The sequence below is a fragment of the Apodemus sylvaticus genome, chromosome 16 (genome assembly GCF_947179515.1).
Source record: "Apodemus sylvaticus chromosome 16, mApoSyl1.1, whole genome shotgun sequence".
Classification (NCBI taxonomy): domain Eukaryota; kingdom Metazoa; phylum Chordata; class Mammalia; order Rodentia; family Muridae; genus Apodemus; species Apodemus sylvaticus.
In genome coordinates this window covers 87,317,698-87,329,756 of record NC_067487.1, presented here as the reverse complement: position 1 = coordinate 87,329,756, position 12,059 = coordinate 87,317,698, and the positions used below count along the sequence as shown (strand labels likewise).

The 12,059-nt window shown below is 38.6% G+C and overlaps 1 protein-coding gene across 9 annotated transcripts in view; it reads right to left on the bottom strand.

Moving 5' to 3' along the window:
• Cast (calpastatin) overlaps positions 1–12,059 on the bottom strand; it is a 124,148-nt gene that overhangs the window by 54,502 nt on the left and 57,587 nt on the right. For all 9 annotated transcript variants that reach the window (XR_007973687.1, XM_052159576.1, XM_052159570.1 and 6 more), the window contains 5 exons: positions 9,373–9,432; positions 3,654–3,692; positions 2,051–2,104; positions 1,464–1,577; positions 115–204 (listed from right to left, as the gene is read on the bottom strand). Coding sequence is in view for 8 of the 9 variants with exons in the window: in XM_052159576.1 (XP_052015536.1) it covers positions 115–204; positions 1,464–1,577; positions 2,051–2,104; positions 3,654–3,692; positions 9,373–9,432 (357 nt within the window). In the remaining variant the exon portion in view is untranslated. The remainder of the gene's footprint in view (positions 1–114; positions 205–1,463; positions 1,578–2,050; positions 2,105–3,653; positions 3,693–9,372; positions 9,433–12,059) is intronic.

Sequence of the window (12,059 nt, the reverse complement as noted above, 5' to 3'; positions counted from 1 at the left end):
CAAGCTTCTTCCCAAAAATACATACAAACAGTATCCATTGTTTCTGAATGTTGGGTTGTCTGATATGAGCTTCTTAGAAGCTCATGTGCTCTCTGTCTGGATAGGTATGCTCACCTTACCAATCACCTTGTCCAAGTTAGTGGTCACAGTCACACCTCCAGCCTCATTCTTTCCACCAGCAGATGGAACATCTTGAAGTTTTGTCTGAGAGCAGAGATAGAAAAGTGACAGGACTAAGTATCTTTGACTGTGACCAAGATCATGAGTTTCAAATGTCAGCATCACCTGCCAGTTTGTTCTCATGAAATCACTATGGAAAGAGTTTGCTAGCTTCCTCTACAAGTGATGCAAAGTTGTGCACAACATAGGGTTGGTCTCAAGAGCCTACAGGGTCCATTTAGGTCACACATGTGAAAACACCTGGCCACTGAGCCCAGTGGGCTGTGGCAATCTGGAGCCCACAAACAAATTGTGCAAACACCTCCCAATTGATGTCATTTGAGTCCAGTTCTCCAGATAGTCTTCTTTTTAAGAGAAGCTGTAAATTTGGATTTTATGTGAAAGGCCCTGATATTTTTTTGCCAGTACCTGATTAAAAAGAATTTTAAGACAGTTAAATATAATTTCCAACAACATTGTAAGCCAAACAAACAATGTGGTTAAAATTAACTCCTGAATCACATATTTGTAAACTCTGATATAAAATACATTTTGAAGCAGGCCTAGATTTATCTTCCAAATGTTCTCAATAAGGAGTTTCTCATATATATCTTCTTCTAAGAGAAAACTGTCTCTAATTGTAAATTTACAGAATCAATTTCTGAGTTTAAGTTTGATATGTTCATGCCTTCTACAAGATCATAAAAATGCTTCAAGACTTCTGTGTAAAGAAGCTGAAGGAGTCAGGCATGCTATGGTTGCAGTTTTTTTTGAAGGCTAAGGCAGTAGAATTATTAGAGGCCATGGATTCAAGAATAGATGGAAAACACACACACACACACACACACACACACACACACACACACACACACACACACACACGGTGGTGGGATATAGTGACATACAGATAGATGAATGGATCCAGAGAAACAAAGAATAAATATGAATGAGAATGCAAGGCACCTGCAATAGTTGTCTGGCTGATGTTTACAGGGGCCTAGAAAGCAACCACATTACAAAGTTTTCTGCTTGGGAAACACCAGAGTCATGACTGGTCACTATGGGCAGCATGAGGAGGCTGAACAGTGCGTTTGCCTAAATCTACCTGCTGGCCTTCCTTAGGCACTCCATTATCTCACAGTCTTACAATGCTTCTTGCAAAACCAGTGCAATGACAGCATTACATCATTACGATACCAAATATAGCCAGTGCAACCTCACAAATGCAAATGTACACTTTGGGCCAACAGGGGCCACACCTAATAGTAAACTGATATTAGTGTCTTCATAGTTATCACACTCACCTTTGATTCTGATGATTTCTCTGACACAATCTGTTCATTTGATCTGGAAAGTGCTTTCTCTTTATGACCATGCTTACTTCCTGTATCCAATGCCTGCTTGGGAAGATTTCTGGGCTGAAAGCACATACATGTATTATTAGCATGATGGTTGTTTAAAACAGTTCAGATATTTTTTCTTTACAGAATAAAACCTATGTATAACAGTTGTGCATTTTACAGTTTTGAATTGTGAAAATATCAATTAGTATGAGGAAATGCCATTGTATACTAGGTACAATATATGAAATACTACAAATCCTCCCAAAAATCTTCATTAAGAATCACTGAACACTTCATGTGGTGGTGGATCACAGAGGCAGAGGCAGGCATGAGGTTGAGGGAAGTGTGGTCTACAGAACTAGTTTCTGAACAGTCAAGGCTAAATTCAGAAACCCTGTCTTGAAAAACAAAAACAATCCAAAAGAAATCAAAGTCACAGAAACTTGCTGTTACTATACAATGGCACTGTGCCTTCTGGGGAAACAAGTCAGTTTCATATCACAACAGATAGCGCGACACAGAATCAGGTCCCAGCAATAATCACTCACCTCTGACCCTTCCTTTGGCCTTCCTTTTGACTTTTTCTCATGAACCACAGGTGACTGTTAATTTCAAAGAAGTAAAAGCTGAATTATTGTATTAAAATCTACTATTATTATAATCACAAATTGCCCCATGAATATGAGCCCAACTAAACTATCCTGTCCTCAGGAGGAGCTCCAGGTGTACACTGTGATCAACAGTGACCTGCCAGCAAATTCCATTGGTGGCCATTATCAGACACAAGAAAAACTGAATCTTTTCTCTAGAAAGATGTCTTCAAAGACACACGCACTTGCTAAACTTTTGGCTGCTCTGCACATTCCCTCAGATTGATTAGTAGATGCCAGTCTATCTATAAAGGCATCAAAAGCACTAAATTTGCTGAGCAGTGGCACTCCATATCCCACTTAATTGATTTTGAAGTCTTTCCATAGGAGATGAAGTATGATCATATCTCCAATTCGCTTGACATTTGATAGATAAACCACAAGCACTGAACTGTGGAACAGAAAATAATTTTCACCTTATTTCTAAATGTTTTTCTATAGAATCAACTATGCAAAGGCTGCAGGCAGAGTCCCTTTTACAGAATAAGATAAGCCTTATCTTTTACCTCATGACTCCATCTACATCTGGGCTTTCAATGTTTCCCTTTGTTCTGTGACCTCCAGAAAACCTTACAGTCCCAAGAATTTGCTTAAACAGTTGAATTAATATAGTATAACACTGTACTGAAAAGAAAGATGTGTTGCTCCTGGAACAACCTTTCTATGGAGGCAGGGCGGCTTTCAGACTGGAGAGCTAAGTGTCATGGAAGCAAGAGGAGGTGGTCTCATGGAAAAGGGCCTGAGTGACTTATATCATCTCCAACATTCCAGAGAAGACTGTCAAGATTAACTTGCCTGCTATCATCCAAAGATCTAGGGGCAGGTTCAACACTCTTCTCCTAGGGTTTCAAGGCAACCTATAACTTGCACTGTCTTTTTCCTTTTAAAATTATTAGTGTATGAGAACATATGAATAAATTATATGTGTGTATGCATGTGTGCCTATATGCATGTATTGTCTGTGTATGTTAGCATGTGCACTAATGTATGCATGCACATGTGTATGTTTGTGTGTGAGTAAATATGTATAAATGTACATGAATACATGTGTATGTTTGACTGTCAGTATATTTGTGTGTGTGCACATGCATATGTCATAGTGGTATAGTAGAAGTAGAAGGCAAGTTTCAGGACCTGATTTTCTCTTATGTTGTGGGTATTCTGAGTTTGAACTTGGTCTTAAGAGCAAGCACTTTTACTTACCAGGCTATTTCCCCTGTTTGACCTCTCTTTTTGTTCCTTTCTTTAAAAAATATTAATTAGAACCTATTTTTTGAATAAAACAACCTATGAGATATTTTTTGTTTATCAAATATTGTATCTTTTAACAATGTATAGATTTAATGCTGTAAGTGTTTTATATGTATCCTATGAGTTTATATTCTACAGAATAGTCAAAAGTATTTAAATTACCTGACAAATCCTTTTACCAATAAAGGAAACTATTCATCCATTGTTATTTAAAAATGCTCAAAATAATTCATAGTCTTAAACTATTTACCTCACTTGATTGTGACTTCTCAGACTCTGTTTTCACAGCCTAAATTTAGCAGGGATGGGGAGAAATAACAAAAAATGGAAAAAATAAGTTAAAAAGGTAATATTGGAGATACTTTACTAAGAACATAATTGATTTTCTTCAACTAAGTGGTTGGTATTATTATCAATATAAAATTTATGACTTAAGTTGATCACACAGTTCAGATATTATTATTATTCATATGGCAGGTAACACCGTGTATATCAAGGACTCAGAAAGTTTTATTAATAATACAATAGTAATCACATAAACAACATAAAATGCAAGTTTTCCCCTTCAAATCCAAGGGCTCTATCGTTACATGTCACTTAACACACACAGACACACACACACACACATACACAGACATACACACGCACACACATATATATATTATATATATACATATATACATGTATACTTATATATAAAGTCAGTGGAATACTTAACATGGCTTGGGTACAAAGTGTGAAAGAAAGAGGCAGTAGCAGAACCAAGGCACACAGAGCAGAGAAGTTATTTTTAGTGCCATCATGTGCTTGACAGTTAAGCCTAGAGGAAATCTATAGTGGAATCATGCTGTTACAGAAAACTGGAAGCTGGAATTATAATGTGTGCTGAGAGGCTGAAGTGACTAATAAACAGAGCTGCTGGAGACAATGAACGACATCACCTGTTCTCAGTGCCTTTTCTTGTCAGGTCCTTCCATCTGTTTGTTAACTAGAATTGCCTAATATAAGAGTATAGGACCAAGACTAGCTTCATTTGTATATAACAATCTATACAATGGGCCAAAATGTTCAAATCAAGGCCCATATTTCTAACATAACACATCTCCATTCAAATCCATGGGGATTTAGGCACATAAACACTAGAGAAGCAAACAAGTCTTTCATTCTGTGTCTATACTTTTTCATGAGGATTTCTATTTATAAAATTAATTAAGATTCCTTCTTGGTGTAAAAACTATTATCTTGTTTTTTTTCTATTTATATTTCTAATATTTGACTGTGACCCAACAAACAAACAAAAAAGTCATATGTCATCATTAAAAGCTTTCTGAAATTCCATCCATAGTTTTAAATACAATTTTGTAAATTATGTTATATTCTTAAATGTAGAATTGTATCCTAAAGTTCTAAGCATGCTTCTGAAGAGACTTTGTTTTATACAGCTTTCACCAGCTAAACGTGAACTGTCCAAATATACAAACAGCATAACCTCCATGAATACAAACAACCAACATTGATGGAGGCAAGACAGAAATTAGCACAAAACTTGATTCTTTCAAACTTTCAAGGTGAATGATCACAAAGCAATCCTAGTGTCTCTTGTTGCTTTTCCTCTCTAGGCTGCTCAAGATGTCAGTAAAACTCTACAAAAATATTTTTGTTTGAAAAAGCTAAGTCAAATATTCTTTTAATTTATCATGCCTGTTGCTTTGTTGGTGAGGGTACAGTCATCTTCATGAAATGCCTCCTAATTATACCAATATTCCTATTGTATGGAAGGAAAATCAGAGTTCATTATCAACTGTTTTACTAAGAAATTTGGGGCCCTTCACACTACATGTTAACTGATAAAATTTTGTTTGTGTTTTTTCAGATTGTAAATCTTCTTTTAGTCTACACAAACAATTTATTAATTTACAAAGGAATAAGCCAGGTAATATTGTCATAATTGAAATCTAATAATATCTTCAAATTCACAATTTGGTAATCAAGATATTGCTTAGGAAATCTTCAAACTACAATTAAACTGCATATTCAGATCTAAGTAGCTATTAATATAATGTACAATGAAATCAATAGTCACAAAAATTATTTCTGATAGCAATGGTATAGAACTCAGTAATAATCAGACAGCTAATGTGTTAGGGTCTATCCATCAGATCATAAGCACCAGGACTTTTCTTAAGTTCAATTAACACCTCATGACTCTCAGAAATTATAATATGCCTCTTTTCAGTAAATAATTCAAGATCTAAAAAGTTAAGTAAGTTCCCAAAGGAAAGTGAGAGGGAGCTAGAGTTGTGTATTCATGTACGGGGCTACATGGTCTCTTTATTGGCCAGCAGTTCATTCACAGTAGGCATTTGCTATGAGACAGACATGATTCACTTTTTCTCAATGCAATCTTCTGAAATGGGTGCTATTATTATTTTTCTTCACCTTGAACAGATAAGAAACCTGAAGCAAAGAGAGATTCTGCCTAGTACAACAGGTGGTAAAGAAATAGCACTCTCAGTTATGCTGCATGGCTACAGTGTCAAGATGCACAGATTCTACAGAATTACCTCATGACTAAAACTTCCCTGAACTTCCATCCTGCAATCAATGGTATGAAAACCAATTCTAATGTTCCAGGGGCAAGAAACACAGAACACAGGTCTAGACATAGCATACACTTCACATATAGTGTGGCCTTCTTGAAAAATGTAAATAAGACAAGGATTTGTAATCCCTAATTCTCTGAATTAGCATCTTTTTACAAAAAGCTCCAAGTATTGGCAGACATGAACCTATGAAGCTCAAGATCCTGACATCTCCAAGAGGAGGTCACTGTGTAATCATGAAAAACAGCAGAAACAATGAAGATAATATTGAGAGCTATGTGACTGAAATATAACAAAGAAAGACAATAGAAACAATGGTTTAGCTCAGTTATGGTAGTGTTTTATCATGTGACTAACTTTTGCCCCTGCCTGTCCCTCTTTTCCATCTCCCATGTTCTTTCCTCCTTCCAAGGTTTTTTGTTTGTTTGTTCTGAATATCAGGAGTTCTGATGATTGATGCTTTGTGATCCTGCAGATTGCTGACACTCTGAAAACCATGGCACATGGAAACAAGCAGGACCCTCAGGCTGAAGCCTGGGATCAGACTGCGTAACAGCTACATGACAGCAGAAACAGCTCATGTATATGTCTCCTTGCCACTGATAGCAAACCCAATGAGGTTTAATTTTGCATTGTGCTTTACATATGTTCCTTCTTTAATCTTTCAAGGTTAAGATAGATTGAGGCAGCTAAGCACATACCTCATTGGTATAGTACTTAGTTGTTTAGTATACATGAAGCCCCAAGGTTCTGCGTTTAATCCACAGCACTACAAATATATATGTGTGTATTTGTGCATATGAAGTTAAAAATATTTGAACAAAAGGCAACTAATAGGTTACTAATGGAGAGCACAATTAATATTAAAAATCAATAAAAGGTAAACTATTAAATAAAACCATCAAGGAAATAAAAATTTTAAAGTTTAATTTTATAAAACTTTGATAAATGGACAATTTACTCCCAGATATTTGCACTGTTCTAATTCAAGATGAGGTAAGAGAATACCTAGTAGTAACTTATGCTACCACATCCTCTGGAACAGGAAACTGCATAGACAACATGGTGACATGGAAGACAGAAAACAAACAAAACCGGGAAAGTGTAGATATAGCAATTTGATAATAATGGAGCCAGGAACTCTTAACAGAGTCAAATACTGCAGTATACAAACAAACAAGGTAAGAAAATTTTGCTGGGGAGGGAAGAGGGCTTATGGGACTTTCTGGGAGGGGGGAAATCACTTGAAATGTAAATAAAGAATATATCAAATAAAAAAGGGGGGGAATTATGAACATTTTCTGATAAAATTGAAGATTTACATGAGAAAAAAAAAAGAAAATTTTGCAAGTGCCTCCTCTTTAATTTGAACCCTGAAATATGTCTAAGAAATAGCTTGCGTAGCAGTAACTAATGTCGAGATGTTAAGGAAGCATCAGTCATCTGTCAGAACTAGGCTCACCCTATATAGCAACTATATAGCCTTTTATTCTTCTGAGATTCCAAAGAATATAAGATTAAGTACCCAACAGAGGTCAAAAGAATTTGTCAATGAGATGGTACTCTACTCCATGACCCACATATCAGAAAACACCTGAATCAACTGGTATCCTTTTCTTGTGCTTCTATGGTCACTTAGTATAAGTTTTTCATGTGTAAATGTCTACCAAAAAATATTACAATTATTATGTATTTGGAAAGATTTTCTCTTCTTTCCAAATTGAAATCAAGAGCAAAAATTTCCCGCAATGGCTCTTTTGAAAGGGTCTCAAACAACAGAGGAGAATTTCACAAGCTTCCAACTCAAGAAGAAGATTCTGACTTCCAGAATATGAGCTTCCTAAGCTAAGCAGCACTTTTGTCAGTGAGCAAATTGCTGACACGCAAGTTAAAGCTGAGGCATTCACTCAGCTTTCCCCTAGAAGGTGTTTTTATTTGTTTATTTGTTTGTTTGTTTGGTTGGCTTTTGCTACTTTTTATTAGATATTTTCTTTATTTACATTTCAAATGTTATCCCCTTTCCCAGTCCCGCCCCCCTTCCCAGAAATCCCCTTTCCCATTCCCCCAGCTTCTATGAGGGTGTTCCTCCACCCACCTACACACTCCCACCTTCCCACCCTCAGTTCCCCCCTACACTCGGGCATCATAGGACCAAGGACCTCTCCTCTCATGCATGACAAGGCCATCCTCTGCTACATATGCAGCTGGAGCCATGTGCACTTCTTGATTGGTAGCTTAGTCTCTGAGAGCTCTGGGGGGTCTGGCTGATTGATATTGTTCTTCCTATGGCTGTTGCAAACCCTTCAGCTCTTTCAGTCCTTTCTCTAATTCCTTCATTGGGGACACCGTGCTGTCCAATGGTTGGCTGCTAGCATCCACCTCTGTATTTGTCTTGCTCTGGCAGAGTCTGTCAGGAGACAGCTATATCAGGCTCCTTTCACAAAGCATTTCTTGGCATCCACAATAGTGTTGGGGTTTGGTGACTGTATATGCAATTAATCCCCAGGTGGGACAGTCTCTGGATGGCCTTTTCTTCAGTCTTTGCTCTGCATTTTGTCTCCATATTTGCTATCTAATATACATAAAGAACTCAATAAGTTAGACTCTAGAGAATCAAATAACCCTATTAAAAATGGGGTACAGAGCTAAACAAAGAATTTTCAACTGAGGAATACTGAATGGCCTAGAAGCACCCAATGAAATGTTCAACATCCTTGGTCATCAGGGAAATGCAAATCAAAACAACCCTAAGACTCCACCTCACACCAGTCAGAATGGCTAAGATCAAAAGCTCAGGTGACAGCAGATGTTGGCAAGGATGTGGAGAAAGAGGAACATTTCTCCACGGCTAGTGAGATTGCAAACTGGTACAACCATTCTGGAAATCAGGTTGCTGGTTCCTCAGAAAACTGAAAATAGTTCTACCTGAGGACCCAGCTATACCACTCCTGGGCATATACCCAAAAGATTCTCCAACATATAACAAGGACACATATGCCACTCTGTTCACAGCCTTATTTTTCCAGGCAGAAGCTGGAAAGAACCCAGATGTCCTTCAACAGAAGAATGGGTACAGAAAATGTGGTACATTTACACATTGGAATACTACTCAGCTATTAAAAACAATGAACTCATGAAAGTTTTAGGTAAATGGATAGAATTAGAAAATATTCTGAGTGAGGGAACCCAATCACAAAAGAACGCACATGGTATGCACTCACTGATAAGTGGATGTTGGCCTAAAAGCTCTGAATACACAAGACACAATTCACAGACCACATGAAGCTCAAGAAGAAGGAAGACCAAAGTGTGGGTTCTTCGGTCCTTCTTAGAAATGGGAAAAAAATAACCTAAAAGGTTCTTTACCTTAGCTTCTGTAGTACTCATACTAGGAAGTCTGCTGGTGGCAGCAGACGAAGCTCCCACCTAGAAAGGAAAAAAAACAAAAAGTCAGACTGGCCATAACCCTCCTTAAAATTGCCTTCAGCTTTTCTTCACTGCACTACCCTTACTTTCCACTGTTTTTCCTTGTTTGTAGTACCTTGTCCACAAAGTCCAATTGGTATTGCCAGCCATGGGGTGAAAGTCTTTGTGACCAGATGTGTTCATAAAGAGTGAACTGTCTATTATGTGCTACATAATACTAACCAGAAGTTTTTATATCTTCAGTTTCCCGTGCAACAATTTTTCTTCATTAGATAACAATTACCTTACAAATGTATATACACAGCTATTTGGTAAACTTCATTATAACTGTTAATATTATTTTGAAAAAGAATGTATACTTCGATACCTGTTAGAACTCTTTCATACTTTGTTATATCCTACCCAGGTCTCTGGTATATTCTGGAGTGCCCTCCCTACCTCCTATCTCCCGAGGTTGTCTGTTTCCATTCTTTCTGCTGGCCCTCAGCGCTTCAGTCCTTTGCCCTCACTCAATACCAGATCATGTTCCCCTCTTCCCCAACTCCCTCTCCCGCTGTTTACTTTCCCTCCCAGGTCCTTTCTCCCCTCCCCATTTTGATTGATTTGTTCTTCCTCCCAAGTGGGACTGAGGCATCCTTACTTGGGCACTTCAGTTTGTTGAGCTTTTTAAATTCTGTGGACTATATCTTGTGTACTCTGTACTTTTTAACATCCACCTATCAATGAGAACACACCATGCTTGTCCTTTTTGGCCTGACTCTCTAGAATACACAGGGACTTGGGAGGTGAGAGATTCTCAGGAGTTAAAAGGAACTTAGATGAAATGACCAACAGTAGGAAGAGGGAACTTATAGAGCCCACATCCATCAGGAAGACAGGGCATCAAATAAGGGAGAGGGGGCCATCCCACATTCACAACTCTGACCCATAATTGTTCCTCTCTGAAAGAATTACAGGGATGGAAATGGAGAAGAGCCTGAGGAAAAGAAGGTACAGTGACAGACCCAAAGTGAGATGCAGCTCAAGGGGATGTCCCAAGTCTTGACACTATTACTGAGGCTATGGAGTGCTCACGAAAAGGTACTGAGCACGACCACACTCCCAAAGACCTAACAAGCAGTTATACCTCTCCTGATTATATACCCAGAAGATGCTCCATCATGTAATAAGGATACATGCTCCACTATGCTATGAACATAGCAGCCTTATTTATAATAGCCAGAAGGTGCAAAGGATGCAGATGTCCCTCAGTGGAGGAATGGCATCAGTGGGAGTTGTCTTTGGTCAGATAAAGGCTCAATAGAGGCACTGACAAAAGGAAACAGATGGGGGTGGGGGTGGGGGATAGATGGGAGTGTGTCAGGTAGAGGCCATATATATATGCAGGCAGGGGGCAGGAGGAGGGGAAGGGAATCGGGGAGGGGGCTTTTGGGAGGGGGGAAATTGAGAAAGGTTTTACCATTGGCAATGTAAATGAAGAAGATACTCAATTAAAAAAAAAAAAGACATGTCAACTTCCCTCGGATCCTTCCTGCAGGGGCAGAATCCTAGCTAGTCTGCTCCCTTGAGGACACAATATCCTGACCCATCCCTGAGGACCTGATGCACTCAGAGCAGTTGAGGACCTGCTACACCCAGAGCAGTTGAGGGCCGTCTGCATTCATAGCAGTTGAGGATCCTCAACTCTCAGGGAAGTTGCCACTGCACTCAGAGCAGTTGAGGATCTGCTGCAGAGCAGTTGGACAATAGTTTGACTGCTCCACTGAAGACCCAACAGTATTAAGGCCTCCCAGGAGATCTGCTGCGGCCTGGGCATCAGATCAGCAGCTTCTCTGGCCCTGTGAAGAAGCTCCAGTTGGAAATCCCCACAAGTGGTCCAATACAGCCAAGTCTGCAAACTTACCCAGACACCTGAAGCAATCCAGGGACAAAAGAGGCATTCTTCAGACAGTCACCCAGACTAACAAACACCAGGGCTATTCAGATGGTGAAAGGCAAGCACAAGACCATAAGCAACAGAAGCCAATATACAGAGACATCATCAGAACCCAGTTCTCGCATAACAGCAAGCCTTGAATATACCAACACACCTGAAAATCAGGAACCTGTCCTATAATCCTATCTCATGAAGTTAAGAGTCCTTTAAGGAGGATATCAATAACTCACTGAAAGAAATGCAGGAAAACACAGGTAAACAGTTGAGGGAATTGAATAAAGTGATCCAAGACCTAAAAGTGGAAGTAGAAACAATAAAGAAGACACAAATGGAGGCAAACCTGGAAATGGAAAATCTAGGAAAGATGTTGGGAACTAGAGATGCAAGTATCACCAACAGAATACAAAAGATAGAAGAGAAAATCTCAGGTGTAGAACATATTGTAGAAGAAATTGACTCAACAGTCAAAGAACATTCAAAACATAAACAACTCCTAACCCAAAGCATCCAGGAAATTCAGGATACAATGAAAAGACCAAATCTAATTGGAATAGAGGAGAATGAAGATCCCCAGCTCAAAGGACCCTAAAATGTCTTCAATAAAATCATAGAAGAAAAATTCCCCAACCTAAATAAAGAGATGGCCATAAAGGTACAAGAAGCCTATAGAACGCCAAATAAATGGGGCCAG